General features: G+C 50.2%; 2 protein-coding genes across 5 annotated transcripts in view; both read right to left on the bottom strand.

Moving 5' to 3' along the window:
• Nucleotides 1-6,444: 6,444 nt before the first annotated feature.
• PRR22 (proline rich 22) lies at nt 6,445-12,859 on the bottom strand. The gene is made up of 3 exons (XM_035117278.3): nt 11,982-12,859; nt 9,804-9,866; nt 6,445-7,689 (listed from the first exon to the last, which is right to left on the bottom strand). The coding sequence occupies exons 1-3, from the start codon at nt 12,325-12,327 to the stop codon at nt 6,542-6,544; spliced, it is 1,557 nt and encodes a 518-aa protein (XP_034973169.3). The 5' UTR covers nt 12,328-12,859; the 3' UTR covers nt 6,445-6,541.
• A 2,882-nt stretch (nt 12,860-15,741) lies between these two features.
• ACER1 (alkaline ceramidase 1) overlaps nt 15,742-27,633 on the bottom strand; it is a 30,433-nt gene continuing 18,541 nt past the window's right edge. For 3 of the 4 annotated variants that reach the window (XM_035120319.3, XM_035120320.2, XM_088673002.1), the window contains 5 exons: nt 27,223-27,337; nt 24,030-24,168; nt 19,022-19,159; nt 17,560-17,697; nt 15,742-16,335 (listed from right to left, as the gene is read on the bottom strand). In XM_035120319.3, coding sequence (XP_034976210.1) covers nt 16,167-16,335; nt 17,560-17,697; nt 19,022-19,159; nt 24,030-24,168; nt 27,223-27,337 — 699 coding nt within the window. In that variant the 3' untranslated portion in view covers nt 15,742-16,166. The remainder of the gene's footprint in view (nt 16,336-17,559; nt 17,698-19,021; nt 19,160-24,029; nt 24,169-27,222; nt 27,338-27,633) is intronic. The other variant, XM_088673004.1, reaches the window with a different exon arrangement.

The raw sequence follows: 27,633 nt of genomic DNA on the forward strand, positions 1-27,633 counted from the left end.
CATTTCGAACTCACAGCTGTCCAGCTCCATCTGGTACACAGGCTGAGACCCTACCCGCCCTCAGACTGTCTCGCCAGAGTGGTCCATGCGCTGGTTATCTCCTGCTTGGGGTACCGCCATGCACTCTGCATGGGGGCTACCTTTGAAGGTGACCCGTAAACTACAACTAATCCAGAATGCTGCAGCTAGACTGGTGAGGTCCAGCTCCGAGGGCCTTCTGGCGGTTCCCTCCCTGCGAGAAGTGAGGTTGCAGGGTACCAGGCAGAGGGCTTTCTCAGTAGTGGCACCCGCCCTGTGGAACGCCCTCCCATCAGATGTCAAGGAAATAAACAGCTATCTGACTTTTAGAAGACATCCGAAGGCAGCCCTGTTTAGGGAAGTTTTTAAAGTTTGAGGTTTTATTGTGTTTTTAATATTCTATTGGGAGCTGCCCAGAGTGACTGGGGAAACCCAGCCAGATGGGCAGGGTATAAACAACAAATAATAATAATAATAAGCAATAAACAGCTATCTGACTTTTAGAAGACATCTGAAGGCAGCCCTGTTTAGGGTAATTTTTAATGTTTGGTGTTGAATCGCTTTTTTATTCTGTTGGGAGCTGCCGAGAGTGGCTGGGGAGACCCAGCCAGATGGGCGGGGTATAAATAATAAATTATTATTATTATTATTATTACACCTGCAGCAGGTACCACAAAGGATCCTTGCAGAGCTACAGTTCCCAGCACTCTTAAACTACGGCCCCCAGAATTTCTGGGGTAGGGGAAGCCGTGTGCTATTTAAATGCATGATGCAGGTGTGACCCAACGTAAGAAAGTAAAACTTACAAAAGTCTGGCCACTTCTGCCTCTTGTCCTCCCACCCCACCCCTCACACACAAAGTTGCCCCGAAAGAAACGTGGCCCTGTGGCTGATGGGAGGTCTTTTCCCCTTCCATGAAGCACTTTTTTGGGCACTGAGCTAAGCTGCTCCTGACCGCAGGTGGGCCAGGTGAGCAGCTGGAACTTTAAAAAGTGCGGCCTCTTCTGTTTCCCACAGATCTTGCGCGGTGCCGGTTTCCTGTCGAACCATTGGCCGGCAAGTAGTGTGGGGTTCTTCCGAAACCAAACTTCTGAAGGCATTGAGACATTTCTCACCGAGAGAGCGGGAAGGGTTGGGGAACGTAAAGGCGGTTTCCGGGGAAAGTTTTGATGCGTGGCACTGAGCCAATATAACCTCCCAATTCCCGCATTTCGGCTAGGAGCCATAGCTTGCACAGTTAACTAGAAAGTGAGTGAAATAAAAATGGAGCCTTTTCTACATACACAACCGACCAGTGCACTAAAAACCCAATGCCTAGTGTTGGGAAAGATGGAGGGCACAAGGAGAAGGGGACGACAGAGGATGAGATGGTTGGACAGTGTTCTCGAAGCTACGAACATGAGTTTGACCAAACTGCGGGAGGCAGTGGAAGACAGGAGTGCCTGGCGTGCTCTGGTCCATGGGGCACGGAGAGTCGGACACGACTAAACGACAACAACAACAACAAAGTGTGGAGCTAGAGAATGTGTGGTTCTCCTGAAGTCTTATTACAACTCCCCTCGTCCCTAACCATTAGCTGTGACAGCTGAGATGATTATTCAATTTATATGCTGCTCTATTCCCCATAGATTTCAGGGCGGTTGATGGTAGGAGGGGATCCAGCCTATTCCTGCTGTAATGTAAAATTGTGTAAGGTGAACTATCGTGCCCCCCCCCTTTAACCCTCATCCATGGTTCCCATTCCCTTCCTCTTACTGCTCACGATTTTGTAGAATGTTACCTTCCCTGTCTTGCCAAGACGCATTTGGCTAGCAATCCAGCATCCTTTCCTAGTCCTTGAATTCAGGCAGGGGGGAGATCCCCTATTTGGGCCTGGGACAATTGCAGGCTGGGCTTGAGAAATACCGCACACCAGAGAGGCAGCATGGGATGCTCGGCTTATGCAGCCCCAATTTCTGGTACCATGAGAGGTAAAGGTAAAGGTGAAAAGTAATGGATCCCTGGATGGTTAAGTCCAGTCAAAGGCGACTATGGGGTTGCAGTGCTCATCATGGGCGTAGGCAGGAGGGGGCAGTTGCCCCCCCCGGAAGCAGGGCCACTGGTGGACAGCCTGCCCCGCTGCCCGCCGCCGCCCGGTGCCGTCTCCCTTCTCCCTGGCTTGCTGTGGAGAGGGTGGAGGGAAAGCCTCAGAGCGGCTGGCTTTCCCTCCGCCCGCCCCACAGCCAGCCAGGGAGAAGGGAGACGTCCCTTCTAGCCGGCTGGCTGTGGGGCGGGAGGGAAAGCCCCAGCAAAGCGTTTGGCTGGCTTTCCCTACACGCGCCCCATAGCCAGCAAGGGAGAAGGGAGACGTCCCTTCTAGCTGGCTGGCTGTGGGGCGGGTGGAGGCAAAGCCAGCCAAACGCTTTGCGCGGCTCTGGGGCTTTCCCTCCACCTGCCCCACAGCCATCCGGCTAGAAGGGACGTCTCCCTTTTCCCTTGCTGGCTGTGGGGCAGGTGGAGAGAAAGCCAGCTTTTCCTCCACCCGCCCTGGCGATCGCGGAGGGGGAGGAGGGGGTCGGAGCATCCCTTTTTCGGGCTGATCCTGGTGCCCCCTCGCCCCTGCTGATCATGGCTTTCCTTGCCCCACTGTGGCCCCTCCCCCCGTGCCTTGGCCCCGCCCCTTGCCCCCTAATTTTGATCCTGGCTACGTCCCTGGTGCTCATCTCGCTTTCAGGCCAAGGGAGCCAGCGTTTGTCCACAGGCAGCTTTCTGGGTCATGTGGCCAGCAGGACTAAACCGCTTCTGGCACAATGGGACACCATGATGGAAACCAGAGCGCATGGAAACGCCGTTTACCTTCCCGCCGCAGCAGTACCTATTTATCTACTTGCGCTGGTGTGCTTTCCAACTGCTAGGTTGGCAGGAGCTGGGACGGAGCAACAGGAACTCACCCCGTCGTGGGGATTCGAACTGCCGACCTTCCGATCGGCAAGCCCAAGAGGCTCAGTGGTTTAGACCACAGTGCCAACCGCTCCCAGACAGAAGCGCTCATTGTCCCAGTGACCACGGCAGCTGTCATTGGGACTTGTGGGGCGCAAGGCGGGAAGACAACAGTAGGTGGCGCCAGAGCCCCCACCACCACCACCGTGCAAAGGAGCCTGATGGCTTGCTGCAGATTTCAGTCTTGCATTATTTTTTGCTTAGCGCAGTGATGGCGAACCTATGACACGCGTGTCAGACCTGACACGCAGAGCCCTCACTGCTGGCACGCGCCCCATCGGCCCATTCGTGCTATTGTTTCTTTCACCCCATTTGTTCTCCCGCTCCTCCTCACGCTACAGCTTTTCTCTGCTGTTAAAACCCGGATCCTTTGTTGTTGTTGTTGCTGCTGGTAGCCAGAGATTGGTTTTTAACCCTTTCTGTGCTGTTTTTTTCTGGCGCTTTGGCAGACGGTGACTGGGTGTAACAACGTTCGTTTTTTAACCCGTTCTGTGCTGGGTTTTTCTGCACTTTGGCAGGAAAAAAAAACCCCAAAAAGCAAAGCAATTTTTGCACACACACACACAAAACCTCCAAAACTTTGGTCAGCAGCTCCCCCAAAAAAGCTCAACAGCCCTGGGCACTTTGTGATAAATAAGGGGTTTTTGGTTTGGTTTGGTTAAATAATTAGTTTTTTGTATATTAAATACAGTTATATATTACAATTATACATTTTTGTTATTTAAACTATAAATATCGCGAAATTATGGTTTTTTTCCTCAAAGTGACACACCACCCGAGTTATGCTCGGTTCTTTGGCAAATTTTGTCACACCAAGCTCAAAAGGTTGCCCATCACTGGCTTAGCGTCTCCAGGCTTAGACCTGGAAAGAGGAGGAGCACCCTGTTCTCCACAATTGCCAATCAGATGCAGGACGTGAAAGCAGGCACTGCCTTTCTGCAGCAGAGTGCTCCTGAAACTGGAAGCTCCCTTTTTAATATATAAATTAAAGAAGCACACTTATTCATCACATTTACCACACTGCCTCCCCTTAATGCAAACGTGTGCCCCCCTTTTCCCGTCCTTGCAAGGCATTTCACAGCAATCCAAAGACCCCCCAGGAGACAGTCGCCCAAACCAGGAGCGCTTGGGTTGTATAGTGCCTATCCAGTTCCCAATGATTTTACTGTATAGAAGTAGAAGTGGTCGGGACCTACCCAAATCTGCTTCATCTTCCATAAATTTAAAAAATAAATAATAAATCCCCCCCCCCAAAATGGTGGTGGTGTGTGTAAGGAAGGGGGAAGAGAGAGAACGTGCTTTAAATGTATGTTGCTTATGCACACATTTGCTTGGATAAAATCAGGTGCCAATTTGAATCAAAGCGGCAGCCTTTCAGTACTGCCGATTCTAGCTGAACTTTGCGTAATGGTTCCTGAGATCACTGCATTTGGGACCAATGTGACTGCTTTGGGGTTTCTTCGTACAATCAAGCAGTATATTTTGCATTTACCGTTTAGCCCTGCCAATCCACCCTGTTATACTGTGAGGAATTATTCCTAGCCTCCAATTAAGTCAAAGGATCCTCTCATCCAGCCTGGGAGGCTGACCGCCGAGCCTCTGTGTGGATCCCTGTTCTGTTACTGCCTTCCTCCAGCCTCCCTTGCCAGGTTCTGAGGGGGTTTGCATTGAGAAGGATTGGTTCAGCAAACCACTCTTGGCGCAGAGAGACGGCAGGATGGCTCATTCTCAAAAGAGGCTTCCTGTTGTCTCTCTGAATGGGTTCGCTGCCTGGGGTGAGCCGTCATTCAGCAAGGAGGCATGCCCAGGTAGGTGCAGAGCCACTGGGGGGGGGAGGACTCCCGTCCTCCTTTCACAGTCCGGAAGCCAATACGTCTGGGTACATGACCAAGTGTGAGTTTGGAACACACAACCCTTGGCCTGTTTCACAGGGAGTTGTAGTGTCACGAACTGGCTGGGTGCAAAGAAGTGGCGGGAGGAACCAGCTGGGGAATGTCCAAGGGAAGAAGGCTCAGAGCCCGGGGATTGGCGAGTGGTCAGAGGGAGAAGAGGGAGCAGAAGCAGGAGAGGTGACAGGATTTAGTGAGCGGGAAGAGTCATTGGCAGAAAGCAGTCCAGAATCAGAGGTGCAAGCAGAGGCTGGAGAGGAGGGAGGCTGAGAGACAGGCTGGTGAAGAATCTTGGGTTTCTCCCCGTCCTGCTGCAACAAGCTCCCCTTCCTTCTGGTCTCCCAGAACCAGGAGAGGGATAAAAAGAGCAGAGGAGAGATTAGCTTCATGTGGGCAGTGCCTTAGATTGCTTGGGGGGAACCCTGGAGAGGAGGAGACTTAGATGGACGTTGGAAGGTGGGGGGACCTTCAGTTTCAGCAACTGCTTCATGGGGGCAAGATCTGCTGGAGATGGGATAGGCCTGACACCCCTGTTGGTGCCAATAAAAAGCAAGCTCTTGCTCAGGGTACCGCAACAAACAGAGGACAGACAAAGACAAAATGATGAACAGATGTGCGTTTGGGTGGGTGGGGGCGTAGAAGGAGGGCAAGGGTAGGGGGGGACAAAACAGCTTTTGACATTCCAAGGGAGGAGGAGGGGGTGTCGGAAGCTGGCGGGGTAACAGGTTTGAAGGAGCAGGGAGAGTCTGTGGCAAAGAGAAGTCCAGACTCGGAGGCAGAAGCTGGAACGGGAGAGGAGGGAGGCCAAGAGGCAGAGATGAGGCAGGTTGCTGAAGAAGCCAGGGTGTCTCCCTCTCCTGCTGCAACCAGCTCCCCTCCCTCCTGGTCTCCCAGAACCAGAAGAGGTAAGAAAAGGGCAGAGCGGAGACAGGCAAGATGGAGATGTCTCAGATTGCTTGGGAAGGAATTGGGCGAGGAGGAGCCTTAGAGAGCAGTGGGAAGGTGGGGACCTTCAGCCCTTGCAACTGCTTCCTCGGGACAAGACCTACTGGGAAGTGCTGCTGGGACCTGCACTAGGCCTGCACTGTTTGGGATTCTTGGAATAAAGAGTTAACTTCACTTGACACCTTGCGAGTTATTCCCAACCTCTCCTAAGTCCCAACTTGACATGTACAGTGGTACCTTGGTTGTCAAACTTAATCCGTTCCGGGAGTCCGTTCAACTCCCGGAACCGTTCGAAAACCAAGGTGCGGCTTCCGATTGGCTGCAGGAGCTTCCTGCACTCAATCGGAAGCCGCATCGAACTTTCGGCTTCCAAAAAACATTTCAAACTGGAACACTTCTGGGTTTGCAGCATTCGGGAGCCAATTTGTTCAGGAGCCAAGCCGTTCGACAACCAAGGTGCCACTGTAGTCTGAACAAGACAAAGACCTTGACTCCCCCCCCCCGACTACAGTTTTGCCTGTGTGACGTAAAGCCAGGTTTCCATGCAGTTTTAACTTTGCAAAGATACCATAGCGAGTCCTCCCGGAGAGACAGGCACACAGTTCGAGTTCTAAAAAGCTATCTGTGTGTTTTTAATAGACAAAATGGCAGGAACTCTGTCCCCATCCTTGATCTAGTGGCACAACCCCCTGTCCGATTAGTTGCACTGGTCAGATTCCCAGTGGGGTGGAATCCTGTCCCTGGGGTTCACCGTCGCCTCCCTGCACGGATGCCGCCTTTGACTGGCCGGCCGCAGGCTTGTTTTTCTTGGCAACACCGCTCTTTGCTTTCTCCTCGAGGCCCACGTGGGACTCGTGTTGCAGGGGGGGCTGCGAAGGCGGCCGGGCCTCCCATTGCAACTCCTCCCCAAAAGCGTTCACGTCATAGAGGTAGTCCAGGCTCGTCACCGCACTTAGGATTTCCGGCACGCTGTAATCGAAAGACAGCAGCTCGTCGGGCAAGTTGAGGGACCGGATGTCACTGGTCGAATCCTCGCCAGAGAAGCAACTGTCCCTCAGGCTGTCTCCCCAGTGCCGGCTGTGGCGTCCGTTGCCCAAGCCGTCCAACGAGGCCTCGGTGTCCGAGTTCACCGGGGAGCAGTCAAACAACTTCATGGCATCCTCCAAGAGGACCTTTTCCGGGAGGTTGAAGGACACCTCCTCCTCTATCAATGCGTTCCCGTCCGCGATGATGCTCTCCAGGTCCACGCAAGACTCTGCTTCGGCCATGATGTCCACACTCGGCACACCGAGGATGGCCTGGTGGTCTTCAGGAGAGGCGTTCGACGGGGCTGGGGGGTCCTCTGCAAAATCTGGGTTCCGGATGTCGTCTGCCTCATCCGCTTGGAAGTCCTTGAAAGCTTGGAAGGCCAAGTCTTGGCAGTCTTTCAGGGGCTCATATGCCGCCACCAGGGCTGGCCGCTCGCTTGGGTTCAGCCCAGGAGGGAGTGCAGAGAGAAGCTTACGCTCCTTGCTCTGCCCCGGGCCCTCACCGTGGAGAGAGACCGCCTCTGCAAAGGGGGAGCCGTGGGCAGGGCTCCCCACGAAGCCAATGTGGTCCGCCAAGTTGGTGGAGGGCCCCTCAGGCTTGAAGAAGGGCAAGACGAACGGGGGGTTACTGGCGACCGGCTGGTAGGGCGGGTATGGGACCGGCTGGACAGGGCTTTTGAGGTATTTCTGGCTGTCAAGCAGGTAGGTGTTTTGCGGGGCCGGCGCACCAGGGAGTTTGTACACGGAGGGCTGGACGAAGTTGGCCGTAGCCCACTCAATGCGGTAGATCCTGGGGTCGAAGAAGCACCCGCACGGAGCCATGTGGAAGCCTGGCAGGGGGCGAGGAGAGAGGAAAATGAGGGACGGACGAGGAGCACCCTCTAACATGTGTCCTGCTCAAATCTGCCAAGGCAAGGCTGGCTGCCACTTCCTTTGACTGCGAAGGGGGCAGGCAGGTGTGGGGGACTCCCTGGTCTTGAATGGGGTAACTGTGCCCTTGAAGGACCGACCAGGTGCACAGCCTGGGAATCATTTCAAACTCACAGCTGTCCATGGAGGCACAGGTCAGTTCTGTGTCCAAGGCGGCTGTCTACCAGCTCCATCTGGTACGCAGGATGAGACCCTCGCTGCCCGCAGACTGTCTTGCCAGAGTGGCCCATGCTCTGGTTATCTCCCGCTTGGACTACTGCAGTGCGCTCTACGTGTGGCTACCTTGGAAGGTGACCCGGAACTACAACTAACCCAGAATGTGGCTGTTAGACTGGTGACTGGGAGCGGCCGCCAGGACCATTTATCACCCGTCCAGAAAAACCTGCATTAGCTCCCAGTACCTTTCCGAGCACAATTCCAAGTGTTGGTGCTGACCTTTAATGCCCTAAACGGCCCCGGCCCAGAATACCTGAAGGAGCGTCTCCACGCCCATTGTCCAGCCCGGACACTGAGGTCCAGCTCCGAGGGCCTTCTGGCGGTTCCCTCCCTGCGAGAAGCGAGGTTACAGGGAACCAGGCAGAGGGCCTTCTCGGTAGTGGCGCCTTCCCTGTGGAACACCCTCCCATCAGATGTCGGGGAAATAAACAACTACCTGACTTTTAGAAGGCATCTGAAGGCAGCCCTGTTTAGGGAAGTTTTTTAAGTTTGAGGTTTTAATGTGTTTTTAATATTCTGTTGGGAGCCCCCCAGAGTGGCTGGGGAAACCCAGCTGGATGGACAGGGTATAAATACAGTGGTATCTCGCAAGACGAATGCCCTGCAAGACGAATTTTTCGCAAGACGAATGCGCCTTGCGATCTGATGGTGACTCACAAGACGAATTCGTCTCGCGAAAAATTCGTCTTGCGAATCGTGGTTACCCATAGGAATGCATTGAAATTTAATTAATGTGTTCCTATGGGCAAATAAAAAGTTTTATAGCCAAGTTTTATTGTTTTTGGCACAGTCACCATTGTGCTAACTCTGCTGCGAGAGTCTCTTCCAAACTGCAGGAGCAGTGAACAACATTATAGCTCATTATTGTCGCTTGTCTTCACTTACCCCACCCCACTGCCCTGCTCACAGTTGTGAAGATTATTCTTACGTTATGAATGGTCCGTGTCACCATTAAGAAAAAGAGGTCAGAATGGGCCAATATATAGGTAGACGGTCCCTGCATCAAGTGACTTTTCTTCTTTGAGTTCTCAAAGTTCTTAACCTATCTCAAGATTGTCATCTGAACTTGCCAGATGTTTATCTGAGAATCAATCACAGCCAGTCCATCCTTTGAAAAATAATACTTTAGAGCCACCTTGCCCCAAAATGGCAACTCTGGGCATTCCATTTTGGTAACTGCAACCTTGGTTTAAGGAGGTATTTGGCGCCTAGCTCAGTGTTTCCCAACCTTGTGCCTCCAGATGTTTTCGGACTACAATTCCCATCATTCCTGACCACTGGTCTTGCTAGCTAGGGATGATGGGAGTTGTAGTCCCAAAACATCTGGAGGCACAAGGTTGGGAAACACTGGCCTAGCTTATATATCTGAGTTTCTAACACTGGGAAACAGCCTTATTCTGAGCCAGGCCTTTAGTCTAGCTAGCTTAGTATTTATCTTCACTGACTGGTAGCAGCTTTGCAGGGCTTAAGGCAAGGAGTCTCTTCCCTACCATACCTCGAGAGACTCGAACCTGGGGCTTCATGCATGTGCAGCAGAGGGGCTTTTGCGTCCCATCCCAACAGCAAGCAAAATCAAAACTAATCATGCTCGTGTACTTTGAAGTGATGAATTCCACGGCAATACGCTCAGTTTTCTTATAGCAATAGCTGCTGACCAAATCTCAGGTTTAGTCCGTCGGAAACCTAGCCAGGCATCGCCCTGCCCTGCCCCGAGTCGAGATTTACAGGCCACAATCCGCAAAGGCCCACCCACGCGCCCGCAAGAGTTGCTCCTTTCTACGCACCACGTAAGCGTTACCTGCCGGAGGTGTTGCAAATAGCTCTTTCTCCTGGCTGGGGGGGTGGTACAAACTGGGTGTCCCTGTAACGTCAACACAAAGAAAAATTCATGCTCTAGCCTCTGCTCTTGCCAGCTGCGTTGTTTCTCTAGTTTTGCCTCCCGGGAATCTCTTCCACTGCTTCTGGTTGGCCTCCGAAGGGCTGGGCAAAAGGGGACCCTTTGGGTGTCACCCCTTAGCAACAATGCCATGCCCTCAGATGAAAATACTGTCGTACCTCGGAGGTTGAACGGAAGTCGAACACTCGGAAACCAAATCGCAGCTTCTGATTGGCTGCAGGAAGTTCCCGCAGCCAATTGGAAGCCCCGTCGGACGTTCGGCTTCCAAAAATAGTTCGCAAACCGGAACACTCACTTCTGGGTTTGCGGCGTTCGGGAGCCAAAAGGTTCGAGAACTAAGCTGTTCGGAAACCAAGCTACAACAACTGTAGGGACATTTCTCGCCCCTACCCCATTCTTGAGCCCCCATTTTTCTTCTGACCACAACCGCAGAGTTTTTCCACCCCTGCCCCACACACACACCAAGGGGACACAGCACACAAGCCTTCCGGCGTCCTGAGAAAACTCCTTCATCCCAATTTTATTTCGTTTTTGGTAGATTTACAGAAAGGAAAACGCAGGCCAATAAATGCATTTTAGAAACGGGCGACATTATATGTGGATGCACAAAGCATTTTTTATAAAAAATAATAATAAATCAAGACTCCTTGTGCTTCCCGCTTTCTTGCTGCCCAGGGCTGCCCTGCCCCTCTGCCTGCCCCTCAGACCTGATGTGAGGCTGGGCCTTGGGGCTGCTCCAGCCTCTCCTCCTCCTTGCCTGCTCTCCAGCAGCCACTATGAGCTGCCCAAGGGAGGATCCTGGCAGCAACAGCCATGGGGAGGGCATCAATCCTTGGAGCCATCAATCCTCCTCCCTGAGCTCAGTGGGGGGAAAGGGACATACCAGGATCAAATCAGAAGCCAGGATGGCTTTTGTAATTCCAGGACCATCCCTGCAAAATAGGGACACTTGCCATATCTGGTTTTTCTGTGCTGCAGTCAAAACCGCGGTTCTCGAATGGCTCCGTTTTGGAACGTTCCGGTTCCCGAACACCGAAAACCCGGAAGTAAATGCTCCGGTTTTTGAACGTTTTCCGGAAGCCGAATGTCCGATGTGGCTTCCGCTTGAGTGCAAGAAGCTCTTGCAACCCATCGGAAGCCGCGCCTCGGTTGTCGAACATTTCGGAAGCCAAACCGTCTTCCGGAACGGATTCCGTTCGACAACCGAGGTTTGAATGTTCCTTTTATAGCCTGCCTTCCTGAAACTCAAATCCATTGTGCCTTTTCGGTGAGCCCTTCTCTCTCTCTCTCTCTCTCTCTCTCTCTCTCTCTCTCTCTCTCTCTCTCTGTGTGTGTGTGTGTGTGTGTGTTTTGCATTGAGAGTTCCTTCTTTTTCCTTCTGTGAGTTTTGCAAGAGCTCAGAGGCGAGTCCACCGCCCCTTGCCCTCAAACTCTCTGTGTGCCCAAAAGCTGCCGGGCGTCTATGTGCAATTTTGCAGCACACTTCATAGTAGCTGTGCTGCTCGACCGAATTTCGGCCACGCCGAGGTATCAGAGCTCTATTCCGCATGGAATTTAACACACACACACACACACACACACACACACACACACACTCCTGATTCCCCACCCCAATAATCAGAATATAATTCAAAAAGCCATGGGTCTGAAGGAATGTGCTGCTGCCGTGGCGGAACATTTCCTTCCGTACCAAGATGGTACATGTTTTGGCAACGTTGCTTCAGCCGTGTGTTAGAACACTTATCCCCCAAATATGAACGGGCCAAGGGGGAAAGAGGTCTGCGAGGGCACCAGTCATTGCTAGCAATGTGAGAAAAGGGAAAGGGAAATAGGGACCGAGGTTGGCCTTGGGATGGAGAGGCCATGACCGAAGGGCAGGTTGCCGCCTTGCAATAATATGGCGTGTAAAATTAGTTCTACAGGAAGTTGTGAGGGGGGAACCTCTCCTCCTGTAATATGCTATTGAGCCAACAAGCCAAGCACCCCCCGGGAACTTGCCATGCCTGTCCTTAGATGTGGGGCTGGCCACATCCCAGAAAAAACAAGGTAAGAAACCCCACTGGCATAAACTGATCCTACCTACGGAGGCAAGGTTTTCAGGGAGAACAAAAGCCGGGAAGGGCCGGTTTGACTGTCCGTCTGGTCGCTCTAAAGGCCGAGGGGTGTACGTCTCATGCTGGGGGTAAAAGAGTTTCGGTTGCTGCATAATCCCTCTGTTGAGCTGAAGGGCAGTCTGCCCATCTGGACCCCCTTTGCCGAGGGGCGCCTGCCCAAGGACTGACTTCCTGGAGGCGTCGCCACGGAGAAAAAGTTCTGTTTTGATGGTTACTCGGGAAAGCGTTCCAGGTTGGCGCAGTAAAGTTCTGAGGCAGAGAAGGGGCATTGGAAGTGTAGAGTTGGAGGGGGGACCCCACCCAAGGGTCATGTAGTCCGACCCCCTGCGGTACAGGAATCGAACCCGCAACCTCGCCGAGATGAAAAGTCTCGTGCTTTTACCGACTGAGCTATCCTTCAGAGATGTGAGAGGGAGAGGTGGGAGAATGAGTATGGTGGTGGGGAACGGAAATAAAATTGAGGGTGAGAATCTAAATAAGCTTGTTCCCTTTACCTTTGCAAAATTCTGATACCTAAGTCAGAATTTGCCTTTTTTTTCTTGAGTAGGAAGTAGTCCTTATGATTTATTACATAAGGAAGTAGTCCTGATGCTGGGCTTGAGGGCATCCTGATCAAGTTTGCAGATGACACCAAATTGGGAGCGGTGGCTAATACCCCAGAGGACAGGATCACACTTCAAAATGACCTTAACAGATTAGACAACTGGGCCAAAGCAAACAAGATGAATTTTAACAAGGAGAAATGTAAGGTACTACACTTGGGCAAAAAAAATGAAAGGCACAAATACAGGATGGGAGACACCTGGCTTGAGAGCAGTACATGTGAAAAGGATCTAGGAGTCTTGGTAGACCAAAAACTTGATATGAGTCAACAGTGTGATGCAGCAGCTAAAAAAGCCAATGCAATTCTGGGCTGCATCAATAGGAGTATAGCATCTAGATCAAGGGAAGTAATAGTACCACTGTATTCTGCGCTGGTCAGACCTCACCTGGAGTACTGTGTCCAGTTCTGGGCACCACAGTTCAAGAAGGATACTGACAAGTTGGAACGTGTCCAGAGGAGGGCAACCAAAATGGTCAAAGGCCTGGAAACAATGCCTTATGAGGAACGGCTTAGGGAGCTGGGTATGTTTAGCCTAGAGAAGAGAAGGTTAAGGGGTGATATGATAGCCATGTTCAAATATATAAAAGGATGTCATATAGAGGAGGGAGAAGGGTTGTTTTCTGCTGCTCCAGAGAAGTGGACACAATTTTTTTTAAACAACAACAACAACAACTTTGGACAAAGTGCCCCTGAGCATGTGAAGTCTTCTTTTCTTAAGTTGTACAGGAAACCATCTGGTCATTGCTCCACCTTGCAATAGTCTTGTCTGTAAAGTAAGGTAGGTAAAGGACCGCTGGATGGTTAAGACCAGTCAAAGGTGACTATGCGGTTGCGGCGCTCATCTCGCTTTCAGGCCAAGGGAGCCGGCATTTGTCCACAGACAGCTTTCTGGGTCATGTGGCCAGCAGGACTAAACCGCTTCTGACGCAACAGGACACCGTGATGGAAATCAGAGCGCACAGAAACACCGTTTAGAATCATAGAATCATAGAATTGTAGAGTTGGAAGAGACCACAAGGGCCATCCAGTCCAACCCCCTGCCGAGCAGGAAACACCATCAAAGCATTCTTGACATATGCCTGTCAAGCCTCTGCTTAAAGACCTCCAAAGAAGGAGACTCCACCACAGTTTACCTTCCTGCCACAGCGGTACCTATTTATCTACTTGCCCTGCTGTGCTTTCCAATTGCTAGGTTGGCAGGAGCTGGGACAGAGCAACGGGAGCTTGCCCCATTGCGGGGATTCGAACCACCGACCTTCCGATTGGCAAGCCCAAGAGGCTCAATGATTTAGACCACAGCGCCACCCATTGTACTAACTCTCAGATCCATCGTCAGTCCTCCTGAGTGTCGTGAGGGTACACTTGTGAAAGGTGTCACCCCTCATTGCCCCCCTTGCTTTCATCTTGGCCAACCAGATTCCCCCAAGAGAAACCTCCAAACAGGACCTTGGGACGGCTGCGTTCTTGCAAAGTGGTGCGGAGGACACAGCCTTAATTATGGCAGCTGGGTTCTTGGAAGCACGATCTTGCAGGCCAAATCGTATGTGGAAAACAACGGAAGCTTGGCTTGGCAGGTAGTGTGATGCAGTGGTTAGAATACTGGGCTAGATGTGGGGAGACCTCGGGTGGCTCTAGACCCAGGGCGGGGGGAACACGCTATAAATAAGTCAGAAATTAGATTGTTATTACCAAAGGGGGAAAAATCTCTATGGAAAACCGTGTTTTAAAATTTCCTGCTCTCTGGCGCCATCTCATGTTGCATGTTTACAGTGCAGTCAAATCTCTATGCTTCTTTACTCATGTAGCCAAGTCCCTGGATTCAAATCTTCACACAGGCATGAAACTCGAGGGCCGGGGTGATCTACAGTTCCCAGCACCCTCAAGAAACTACAATTCCCAGGGTTCTTAGTGAGGAGTCGTGTGCTTTAGATGTATGTTGTGAGCACTGCCTCTGGGGCAAACTGAGTTGAGATTCAGGAGTCCTTTGAATGGGACACTCCTGAGTCCTGGTGAGTGTGTAGTCACGAGGCTATTGTGACAGGAATGCACAATCCCACATTCAAGACTCTTTGTGCTTGCAGTAGTGTTGTGACTGTTGCATTGCCTCTTTTCCAACTGGGGCATGTCCCATAACTTTCTGAAATCCCATCCCCTTTTCTGTCCTGCCTTCGTCATACTAGGTAGTAGAGCCCCTCTAGACCAGGAGTCAGCAAACTTTTTCAGCAGGGGGCCGGTCCACTGTGCCTCAGACCTTGTGGGGGCCGGACTATATTTTGGAGGGGGAAAATGAACGGATTCCTATGCCCCACAAATAACCCAGAGATGCATTTTAAATAAAAGGACACATTCTACTCATGTAAAAACACCAGGCAGGCCCACAAATAACCCAGAGATGCATTTTAAATAAAAGGACACATTCTACTCATGTAAAAACACCAGGCAGGCCCCACAAATAACCCAGAGATGCATTTTAAATAAAAGGACACATTCTACTCATGTAAAAACACCAGGCAGGCCCCACAAATAACCCAGAGATGCATTTTAAATAAAAGGACACATTCTACTCATGTAAAAACACCAGGCAGGCCCCACAAATAACCCAGAGATGCATTTTAAATAAAAGGACACCTTCTACTCATGTAAAAACACGCCGATTCCCGGACCATCCATGGGCCGGATTTAGAAGGCAATTGGGCCGGATCCAGCCCCCGGGCCTTAGTTTGCTTACCCATGCTGTAGTCTAGACAGTGTGATGGGAAAAAGTGGGGGAAAGTTTAGGGAAGTTTTTAATGTTTGATGTGCTGTCGTGTTTTTAATATTCTGTTGGGAGCCGCCAACAGAGTGGCTGGGGAACCCCAACCAGACAGGCGGGGTATAAATAATAAGTAGTAGTATTAGTTGTTGTTGTTGTTGTTGAACAAAGCAGAACAAACCCATCATGGATTTATTCCGTGCAATTATTGAGTCGAAACACCAGATTGTGAAACACCAGCCCAGCAATGGTTGACGTGTCTTAGATTAATTTAATTAATTTAATTAATTAATTAGTTGTGTGTGTGTTTTTAAAATGCATCGTTTTGAGAGGAAACAACATTTCGGTACAAATGAACGCGCCGATCTCTTTCTTTCAAAGTGCAGTTTAATACAGGCCGGAGAAAGACGGGTGGTAAACGTGTGCAGAATGTCCATAAAGTGAGAGATCCGTTCGTTCTCTCATTCCCTCCACATGTCCTCTATAAATAGCTTAAATACAGTGTCCGTCATTCTCTGGCTGCTGGGGGGGACAGGCAAGTTTCAATGTCGTGTAATGGAGGCACCCCGCACAGTATGGCCAGGCTGGCGGAAAAACTCGCCGCACAACAGATTGGGCGAGAAGCCATGCGACGAAGCTACCGGCCTTTCTCCCACGCAACAAGGGTTTGGCAGCGCAAAGCCTTTCGCCGGTCAAACAAGCGTAGCACTAAGTCGTCGCAATGGATCGAACCCGCTATACTCTGTAGGGGTCAGTGCAGGGCTCCTGTCATCCTCAGCGGTCAAGCAGTCCCTCTAGCACTGTTTCTTCAGTTTCGGGAGGTCGATGTACGGCAGTGAAAAGAAGCTACCCTCGCTGGGCCAGTAAGCCACATCGGGCTCGCAGCTAGGGAAGTCATAGAAGACATCTAAGTAGACGACCGTGGTGGCGCAGTAGAAAATGGCTACGACGATAGAAAGATGCCTGCGGGTTAAAGAAGAAAGGAAAGCATGTTGTCTAGGGCTGCCATACGTCCAGGGGAGTTTCCTCAACAACTTTCGGGGTGTCCTGCTTTTTTATTTTTTGAAATATCATCATCATCATCATCATCATCATCATCATCATCATTTATTATTTATATCTGCCCATCTAGCTGGGCTTCCCCAGCCACTCTGGGCTGCTCCCAGCAGAATATTAATACAGTCGTACCTTGGTTCTTGAAAGTAATCCGTTCCGGAAGTCCGTCTGACTTCCAGAAACGTTCGACAACCGGGGCGCGGCTTCTGATGGGCTGCAGGAGATTCCTGCACTCAAGCAGAAGCGACGTCGGACGTTCAGCTTCCAAAGAACGTTTGAAAACCGGAACACTTACTTCCAGGTTTCCGGCGTTTGGGAGCCAAAACATACAAGTACCAAGGCGTTCGAGAACCAAGGTACGACAAAATAATAATAATAATAATGCGATAAAACATCAAATATTAAAAAAATTCCCTAAACAGGGCTGCGTTCAGATGTCTTCTAAAAGTCAGATAGTTGTTTATTTCCTTGACATCTGAAGGGAGGGCGTTCCACAGGGTGGGCGCCACTACGAAGAAGGCCCTGGCAGAAGGACATCAAGGAAGGAGCCTGTCTGGCTTCTCCAGGGAAAGTGTTCCCGAGACTGGGAGCAGCCATTTGCTGCTCACTGAGAAGCATTCGATGTAAACCCTCCAAAATTATTTTCTACAGTTTAGTTTTTACCTCTGCAGTGCACGGGATCCAGTTGCGCACGGGATCCGTTCTGGGGATCCAGTCGGATCCCGAGGAATTTGCAACGGGAGGTGCCTGTTCTGCGCATGCGCATGCGGGTGGCGCATAGAGCACTTCTGCGCATGCACATGCGGAGAAACCCAGAAAAATACTTCTGGGTTTGTTGCGTGCATATCCCGAAGGATACGCAACTAGAGGTGTGCGTATCCAGAGGCACCACTAAATCTTCAGTACATTTTATTTTATTGCTATGCAAATAAAGATCCTTCTTCATTTGCTTCCTGAGGCAACTGCTTCATTGGGAGATGGCCAAGATGGCTAAGCACCTTGTCCCAACAGCGCGTACCATCTCAAAGCTTTTGCCAACTTTCAGCTGGCTTCTGCCACCACTACCCAATAAATGAAGACCGTTCCACCTCGTCTAACCCTCCGGGGCAGCCAAGAGCAGCTACTTCTTACCAGATGCTGTGAAGGTAGGCGAAATTGACCCTCTGACAGATGCTACACAAAAACTTATCCGTTAGCCAACAGGTGATGGCGATGCTCCACCACACTACCATGGTTCTGATGAGACGGTGAATGCGGACGTTATTGCACCTGCGGAAGAGGTCATAATCAGGAATGGTTGGAGCGTTCCCCTGAGGCCGGGGGTAATGGTGACAAAATGGGCATTATCATCATCATCATCATCATCATCACAACGGGGTGAGCTCCCGTCGCTCTGTCCCAGCTCCTGCCAACCTAGCAGTTCAAAAGCACACCAGCACAAGTAGATAAATAGGTACCACTGCGGCAGGAAGGTAAATGGCGTTTCCGTGCGCTCTGGTTTCCATCACGGTGTCCTGTTGCGCCAGAAGCGGCTTAATCCTGTTGGCCACATGACCCGGAAAGCGGTCTGTGGACAAACGCCAGCTCCCTCGGCCTGAAAGCGAGATGAGCACCACAACCCCACAGTTGCCTTTGACTGGACTTAACTGTCTAGGGGTAGTTTACCTTTACCTTTTATCTATTATTATTATTAATTTAACTTATACACCGCCGTATACCCTGAGGTCTTGGGGCAGTTCACAACAAGACCACAACATATAAAATCAAACCAAAAGCAGTAACCCAATACACGCACACACACACCCCAAGCCACATTCTAAAAGGGTGTCGGATGTCAATAAGATCAACCCAAGGCCTGGTTAAAAAAGAACGTTTTTGCCTGGCACCTAAAGGTGTATAATGAAGGCGCCAGGCGAACGTCCCTGGGGGAACGACTGCATTGACGCATTGAGTCAATCACCCATTCCCACCATCCTCCTGAGAAAAACCCCACCCCACCCTCCCACTATATATAAAGGTCTGGTGACTTCTGTTTCAGTGTATCTGAAGAAGTGTGCATGCACACGAAAGCTCATACCAATGGCAAACTTGGTTGGTCTCTAAGGTGCTACTGGACAATTTCTTTTAATTTTTATATATATGAGATAGTGGCTAGAGAAACAGAAGGGAGGGAACAGCCAGCAAAGATGTCATTAGAGAGTGGGGCGGACCCTCCCTCCCCACGAACCAGGAGGTCCGACCGTATTAGAGAACAAAGTGTGCAGAGAGGAGGAGAGACTTTCCGTTGGCACTCAAGATGTTGCAGAAGATGGAAGGGGGGGTGTTGGATGTCAAAGGAAATAAACAACTATCTGACTTTTAGAAGACATCTGAAGGCAGCCCTGTACAGGACAGCCAACTGCTCTCCTTGTGGAGGGATGATGTGGATTTTTGCTTGCAACCTGATGCCTGAATGAAAAGGACTATGAAATAGGAACTGCTCGTTAATTCTTATCTGCGAAGTTACCAAAGCGGGAGGCGGACTCTCCACTAGGGGGCGCTTAAAATTGCCTGTTCAACGCTTGCAGGGTTCTCTGCCCACAACTTAACTTACTTTCTGAATTCCAAGTTGCTCAAGTATAAAAGGTGTATGGCAATGGAGTTGAGGGCGTAAGCGTTCAGGGTGGGCTTCACAAAGGACATCAGGGTGCTGAAGACGGTCACGATGCCCACCAGCCACGCGAACTGATCCCTAAGTGGGTAAAAAGGAAAAAGACAGAAGACACAGTTTGAGTGCCGAAGAGCTCAGGGTCCTTTACAGCAGCGTTTCTCAACTGCTGTTCCGCGGCACACTAGTGTGCCGCGAGACGCTGGCTGGTGTACCGCGACGTGCGGCGACGAGAAGGGCGATTTTGCAGCTGCAAACTCCACCTCCCTGGGCGTCCTATTTCTTCGCCCCTTCTAGTTTCCACAGACCAATCAGCTTTCATTATTTCCATTTTCCCCATGCCTCACGTGACAGGATCATCCCAGAATCCTTTAGCCAAGATGGCAGCCCCCAGCAGCTAATAGTGCCGCACTTGTGTCTCTTTTTTGGAAAATCGAGCGGACTTCAAGTAGCTACTTTTAAAATATTCAATCTCCATCATTCAAAAGGTAGTTTGTTGCTAATTCACGGAGGCATGAAGACCAAATCGTCCTCTCACAAGTCCGAGAACACGCACAGGGTAAGATACGGGACGGCGGGGTCGGGTGGGGTGGATCAGAAACCCGGATCTTTTAAGAACTCGGCAGCGCTGACCCGCCAGAAAGCAATATTTGGCAAGTGTTTCTTACAGTCATAATTATAATATAGGGCGGCACAGAGTTAATTTTTTAAAGTTTTTTAATGGTGGTGTGCCTCGTGATTGTTTTCACGGAACAAGTGTGCCGTGGCCCAAAAAAGGTTGAGAAACACTGCTTTACAGAACAGGTGGGAAGATTTTCACGAGCCATCTCCCCAGGGGCAGGAAGAAATGAAGTCAAGTATGTTTGATAGCTTGAGTTAGCAAAGATCAGCCTGTCTTTATGGAACCAGGACAGCCATTGCTCTTAATAGGATCTCTTTGCATCCATTGGAATGTTTATGTATGTGGGGGTTTTTGGTGTGTGTGTTTGTTTGTTTTTTGTAGGAATAGAAAGTGTGTTGGAAAAAATTCTAGTTGCAATTTGGAGGGCTGCAGAGACAGAATAATAACAATAACTATAATAACTCAATATCAATGAAAAGAAAAGAACTCACCCTAAAACTCACCTACAGGTGGTACCTAACACCAAGAAAGCTAACAATAATACTCCCAGGAACCTCACCAAAATGCTGGAGAGGGTGCACTTCTGCAGGTACATACCTCCACATGTGGTGGGAATGCCCCAAAATTCAGTTATTCTGGGCAACAACCATACGGGAAATTTGTAAAATAACCGGAAAAGCAATAGAAATTATGCCAGAATTGGCCCTACTAAACATCTTTCAAGATAACAAAGCCCATTTAGACCACAAAGACCTCATAACCCACCTACTTACAGCAACCAGAAATGTCATAACCAGACATTGGAGAGACCTGGCAGGAATAAACATAGACCAATGGTACCAAGTAGTATGGGAAACAGCCTTACTGGAAAAACTAACCAACAAGCTGAAACTGGCACGGGGACAAATAGAAGAGGATGCCTTCACCCTGGTATGGTTCCCCTTTATCACACACACAGCCCAACAAGATAATGAGGAAAAATTTACCGCCAGCATACAAATCAGTATGGCTAACCTGAGCCAAAAATACCCACCCACCCCATTCACACATGAAAACAAAGGCCATCATAGCCAATCACAAATGGACAACCACACCCTTGGCCAACCCCAGTCTCTCTCACCACCAAAAGAACACAAGCGAATAAAGGAGTACCAACACAAACAAAGCTGACGTCACGCCCTACATATATTAAGCAAAACAGAAACACCGTCACCTATTCTGGCTTATAAAAGCTAGCCGGGAAGGGCTGGGCGATGGGCTTTGCGGGTTGGTGAATGCTTCTCTCTGTGAGGGAGCCTTCCCAGCATAGCTGCCAGGTTTTCCCTTTTCTCGCGAGGAAGCCTATTCAGCATGAGGGAATTTCCCTTTTAAAAAAAAGGGAGAACTTGGCAGCTATGCTTCCCAGACCCACTGAAGGAGGCGGTTATTAAACCGCTTCTTTAAAAAACCATCTTTAGATGCGGCCAATATGGCCAACTATCGCCCAGTCTCAAATCTTCCATTCCTGGGCAAGGTGATTGAGCGGGTGGTTACTGAACAACTCCAGGCACGCCTGGAAGAAGCGGGCCATTTGGATCCCTTCCAGTCGGGATTCAGGCCTCATCATGGGACTGAAACTGCCTTGGTCGCACTGGTTGATGATCTCCGGCAGGCTAGAGACAAAGGTGAGAGCTGTTTCCTAGTTCTGCTGGATCTCTCAGCGGCTTTTGACACCATCGACCATAACATCCTTCTGGACCGTCTAGAGCAGGGGTCCCCAGACTACGGCCTGGGGGCCGGATGCGGCCCAATTGGCCTGCCAATCCGGCCCGCGACGACCCCCGCCGCCCGCCGCCGCCCGCTCTTACGGCGCGCAGCACGGCAGCGCTCTCCCGGGTCGGGAAAAAAGCGCCGAAAATCCTTTGTGTGCATGCGTATGGGCCTCTCCCGACCCGGAAGAGGTCATTTCTGGTGCACTTCCGGGTCGGGGGAGGCCCATACGCATGCGCACAACGGATTTTCGGCGCTTTTTCCACCCTGGAAGCGCGCCGCTGCGCCAGTAAGCGCACGGGCACGCACTCCCCCGCCCGCCGGCTCGCACAGGTGCGCGCTCCCCCGTCCTCCGGCCCGCCGCGCGGTCGGCGCGGTGGGAACCGGCCCAAACGCCGGTAAGTCTGGGGACCCCTGGTCTAGAGGGTTTCAGGAGCTAGGGGCACTGTTATACAGTGGTTCCGCTCCTTCCTCCTGGGCCGTGTTTAGAAAGTGGTGGTGGGGGATGAGTGTTCAGACCCCTGGGCTCTCACTTGTGGGGTGCCTCAGGGTTCTGTCCTCTCCCCCATGCTTTTTAACATCTACATGCAGCCGCTGGGAGAGATCATCAAGGGGTTTGGGCTGGGTGTTCATCAGTATGCGGGTGATACCCAGCTCTACCTCTCTTTCAAATCAGAACCAGTGAAGGTGGTGAAGGTCCTGTGTGAGTGTCTGGAGGCGGTTGGAGGATGGATGGCGGCTAACAGATTGAGATTGAATCCTGACAAGACAGAAGTACTGTTCGTGGGGGACAGGAGGCGGGCGGGTGTGGAGGACCCCCTGGTCCTGAATGGGGTAACTGTGCCCCTGAAGGACCAGGTGCGCAGCCTGGGAATCATTTTGGACTCACAGCTGTCCATGGAGGCACAGGTCAATTCTGTGTCCAGGGCAGCTGTTTATCAGCTCCATCTGGTACGCAGGCTGAGTCCCTACCTGCCGGCGGACTGTCTCACCAGAGTGGTGCATGCTCTAGTTATCTCTCGCTTGGACTACTGCAATGCGCTCTATGTGGGGCTTCCTTTGAAGGTGACCCAGAAACTACAACTAAACCAGAATGCGGCAGCTAGACTGGTGACCGGGACTGGCCGCTGAGACCATATAACACCGGTCCTGAAAGATCTACATTGGCTCCTAGTACATTTCCGAGCACAATTCAAAGTGTTGGTGCTGACCTTTAATGCCCTGAACAGCTTTGTCCACCCACATTGTCCAGCCTGGACCCTGAGGTCCAGCTCCGAGGGCCTTCTGGCGGTTCCCTCCCTGCGAGAAGTGAGGTTGCAGGGTACCAGGCAGAGGGCTTTCTCAGTAGTGGCGCCCGCCCTGTGGAACACCCTCCCATCAGATGTCAAGGAAATAAACAGCTATCTGACTTTTAGAAGACATCTGAGGGCAGCCCTGTTTAGGGTAATTTTTAATGTTTGATGTTTAATCGCTTTTTTATTCTGTTGGACCTACATTGGCTCCCAGTACGTTTCCGAGCACAATTCAAAGTGTTGGTGTTGACCTTTAAAGCCCTAAACGGCCTCGGTCTAGTATAGCTGAAGGAGCATCTCCACCCCCATCGTTCTGCCAGCGATGGGGTCCAGCGCCGAGGGTCTTCTGGCAGTTGCCTCGCTATGAGAAGCCAAGTTACGGGGAACCAGGCAGAGGGCCTTCTCGGTAGTGGCGCCCACCCTGTGGAATGCCCTCCCACCAGAGGTCAAAGAGAATAACAATTACCAGACCTTTAGAAGGCATCTCAAGGCAGCCCTGTTTAGGGAAGCTGTTAATGTTTGATGGATTTCTGTATTTTAATGTTTTGTTGGAAGCCGCCCAGAGTGGCTGGGGGAACCCAGCCAGATGGGCGGGGTATAAATAATAAATTATTATTATTATTATTATTATTATTATTATTATTACTACTACTACTACTACTACTACTAATATTACTATTCCCACCCCCATCCACCCTCCCACCCCCTATCTATCTCGTTCTCCCTCTTTCTTCTTAGTGTCTCAATAAATGAAACTGACTTGCAAAAATGATACATGTAAAAATATGAGAGGCACTGAACACATCTTTGTAATTCAAGAAACCTTAAATAAAAAATATTTTTAAAATAACTATAATAACAATAACAATAGTAATAATAATACAGTGGTGCCTCGCTTAACGAATGCCTTGCTTAACGAAATTTTCGCTTAACAAAAGGTTTTTTCTAGCGGAGGTTGCCTTGCTAGACGAATTCGTTTTCGTCTAGCGAATCGCAGTTTCCCATAGGAATGCATTGAAATTCAATTAATGCGTTCCTATGGGCAAAAAAAAAAATTCAAAAAAAATTCAATGCATTCCTATGGGATTCGCTAGACGAATTTTTCCGTTATAAGAAAAGACCCATGGAACGAATTAAATTCGTCTAGCGAGGCACCACTGTATTTATATATACCCTGCTCATCTGGCTGATGATGGGAAGGCGTTCCACAGGGAGGGTGCCACTACTGAGAGGGCCCTCTGCCTGATTCCCCAGGTGCCCCAGCAGTTCCTTATTGCCCCCCCCCACTTACCTGTTTTTGATGAACGACGGGAAATAGTGACAAGGCATCCAGAATGCATAGCAGAGGGCGATTGCCCAAAGGATCGAGAGCTCGTCCAGCATCTGCCCTGCGTAGCTGAGAGTCATATGGAAGTAGCCGGAGAACAGGCCTGCAGGAGGAGAAGAGGGGGATGTTGCTTGGCGCCTTCTGCACTCAAAGCAGGTTCTCTCCCACTGGGCTGCGGCTGGTCCTTTCTTTAGGGGGTCAGGCTAGATGGCCCACGAGGTCCCATGCAACTCTACAGTTCTATGAGTCCGTAACTTTAGGCTCTGGGCTGCCAGGGCTCCCAGAAGAGTAATAGAATCACCGAATTGTAGAGTTGGAAGGGACCCCGAGGGCTAAACGTCATGGGTGCTTTAGCTGAGATTCCTGCGTGGCAAGGGGTTGGACTAGATGATCCTTGGAGTTCCCTCCATACTCTACAGTTCTAGGATTCTAACCCTCTGCAATGCAGGAATCTTGGCTAGAGCATCTCTGACAGATGGCCATCCAACCTCTGCTTAAAAACATCCAAGGAAGGAGAGCCTGGCACCTTCCGAGAGAGACAGTTTCCACTGTTGAAAGGCTTATGTTTAGTCTGAATCAGTGCAGGATTTACAAATAAGCTAAACAAGCTATAGCTTAGGGCCCCACTCTCTTGTCCCCCCCCAAAAATTTTTTCACTATCTATATAAAAATGTAAATGTCAGTTTGTACATGACCCAAAATCTCCGAAAGTGCTTGCCCGATTGCCTTGAAATTTTGACACAACATTGCATATGAATATGCGAGTGTTTGCATATACTTAGATTATATAGATGTCACACCTGTGACAGGTAAAAACATGATTTGGTGGGGAAATAGCGCCTCTGTTGGACGTCAAAGCAACAGACGCTATAGTAATTCTTTACCCCCAGGAGGCCACGGGGAACGAGGTGCCATCGTTCCGACGCAAGCATGCAGAGGGTACTGGGAGCGGGTGGCCGGCGGCTCCTTCTGGGAAAGCACGGGTGGGATCCTCTCCCTCCACCGCCAGCGTTTCAGCTCTCCCCACCGCCTTCGACATGTTAGCCTTCACTAAGGACCTACAGCTGGACCGCCTGCCCCCTCGCCCGCCGGAATCCACCAGGGGAACCGGGCAGACCTTCTCCAACATGTCCATACAGTATGCGAGGGGGAGATGGGGGGCTTGGGGTGGAGGGTGGCGTCACGCGGGGGGAATATACGTCACCCGCTGGGGCGACAGAGGGAGGGATGCTGTTACATCATGCGTCTGTCCTGGGAAACGGGGGCCCTGACGGAGCCACAGCAACGCGTGGCCGGGGACAGCTAGTTAATATATAAAAAAAGGTAAAGGACCCCTGAAAGTTAAGTCCACTTGCAAACAACTCTGGGGTTGCGGCGCTCATCTCGCTTTACTGGCCGAGGAAGCCGGCAATTGTCTGCAGACAGGTTTTCCGGGTCATGTGGCCGGCATGACTAAGCCGCACAGAAACACTGTTTACCTTTCCGCTGGAGCGGTACCTATTTATCTACTTACACTTTGACGTGCTTTCGAACTGCTAGGTTGGCAGGAGCTGGGACAGAGCGACGGGAGCTCCCCCCCGTCACGGGGATTCGAACAGCCAACCTTCTGATCGGCAAGCCCAGAGGCTCAGTGGTTTAGACCACAGCGCCACCCCCATCCCATTAATTAATATACAGTGGTACCTCTACTTACGAATTTAATGCGTTCCGAATGCACATTCAAAAAAAATTGTAAGTGGAATCCCATAGGAATGCATTGGGAGAAAAAATTGGTAAGTAGAAGCAACCCTATCTAAAAATTCGTAAGTAGAAAAAATCCTATCTAAACCGCATCCAAGATGGCGGACAGAGCTCCATTCGTAAGTAGAAATATTCATAGTTATTCGTAAGTAGAGGTACCACTGTACTTCTTCTTAATTGTATTTCAGTTCAACAATTACTTTGATAAAAATGCATATTTTGTTATGTGCAAATGGCTTGAGATACCTATTAGGTCCAAAAATTACCATATAGCATATATTCAACACAAAAAAGAGTGACAATTTGTTGTTGACAAGAGCCCCATTACCTTCAGTAGCTTAGGGCCTCATCAAACCTAATTCCGGCCCCGGTCTGAATCCTTTATTGAAACTTGAAGCCTTTGGTTCGAGTCCTGCCCTCCGGAGAAGGAGAAAACAAGCTTGTTCCCTCTTCCGTGTGACAGCCCTTGAGATATTTGAAGGTGGCTATCATATACAATGGTACCTCTAGTTACAAACGTAATTCGTTCCGGAGGTCTGTTCTTAACCTGAAACCCTTCTTAACTAGAGGCGTGCTTTCGCTAGCACACGATTTCCATTCTCATCCTGGGGCAAAGTTCTCAACTCGAGGTAACTCTTCCAGGTTAGCGGAAGAGTTGCACATAAAGAGTGCAACTTGGTCTGAGATCATCTTGGTCTGCTAAAACTAAAAGAATGGACTTCCTCTATAAGTTAAGTTTTCTAATTCTACCATTTCATCTGAAATTCCTGCTATTGTTGGCATTGTTCTGTCTCTCCGTTTCTGGGCATATATCAAAACAAAATAAAAAAATAACTGTATCTGAAGAAGTGTGCATGCACACGAAAGCTCATACCAATGACAAACTTAGTTGGTTTCTAAGGTGCTACTGGAAGGATTTTTTTTCCGACTAAGGCAGAGCAACACGGCTACCTACCTGTAAAGGTAAAGGTACCCCTGACCATTAGGTCCAGTCGCGGACGACTCTGGGGTTGTGGCACTCATCTCGCTCTATAGGCCAAGGGAGCCGGCATTTGTACGCAGACAGCTTCTGGGTCATGTGGCCAGCATGACAAAGCTGCTTCTGGTGAACCAGAGCAGCGCACGAAAATGCCGTTTACCTTACCTACATCTACTTGCACTTGACGTGCTTTTGAACTGCTAGGTTGGCAGAAGCAGGGACCAAGCAGCGGGAGCTCACCCCGTCACAGGGATTCGAACCGCCGACCTTCTGATCGGCAAGCCCTAGGCTCTGTAGGGTCACCCGCGACCCTCCTACCTGTAACTGGGCATATATCATTCGGGATGCCATGATTGCGTAAATAAATAAATTCTTTTGATCTGAGGGGACAATCCCTTCCCAAAACGGGCACGATTCTGATTCCCCCACAGAACATACCAATCAATGTTGACATGATAGTAAGACCCGGGATGGGAATTGGTCGGTACTGGATATACTGCGTGTTCAGGAACATCAGCATCGGAGGCAGGATGAAGAAACCAACATTGCTGATCTGCAAAAGAGCAGCGAACAAGGTGAGAGTGTTCTTGTTGTTATCATTTTTACCGTGTAATTTGGAACGTCCCGCACTTTGAATCACTTGATTGCAACCATCAACTTCAAAAAAAGAGCAAAAAAACAACAACTACCCCATTATTACGGAATCAGTGCTTTTTCCCCTTAAAAAAATGTTTGGAGGTACTCTCATTTTGACTCAAGAAAATCCGGTCATCTTCTTATAACTCTTTTGGGCCTATCCACACCACACATTGAAATAAATACTTTACCTTGAAGAATCTTGGGAGCTGC

Source organism: Zootoca vivipara, chromosome 6, assembly GCF_965207765.1.
Source record: "Zootoca vivipara chromosome 6, rZooViv2.hap1.1, whole genome shotgun sequence".
NCBI lineage: Eukaryota > Metazoa > Chordata > Lepidosauria > Squamata > Lacertidae > Zootoca > Zootoca vivipara.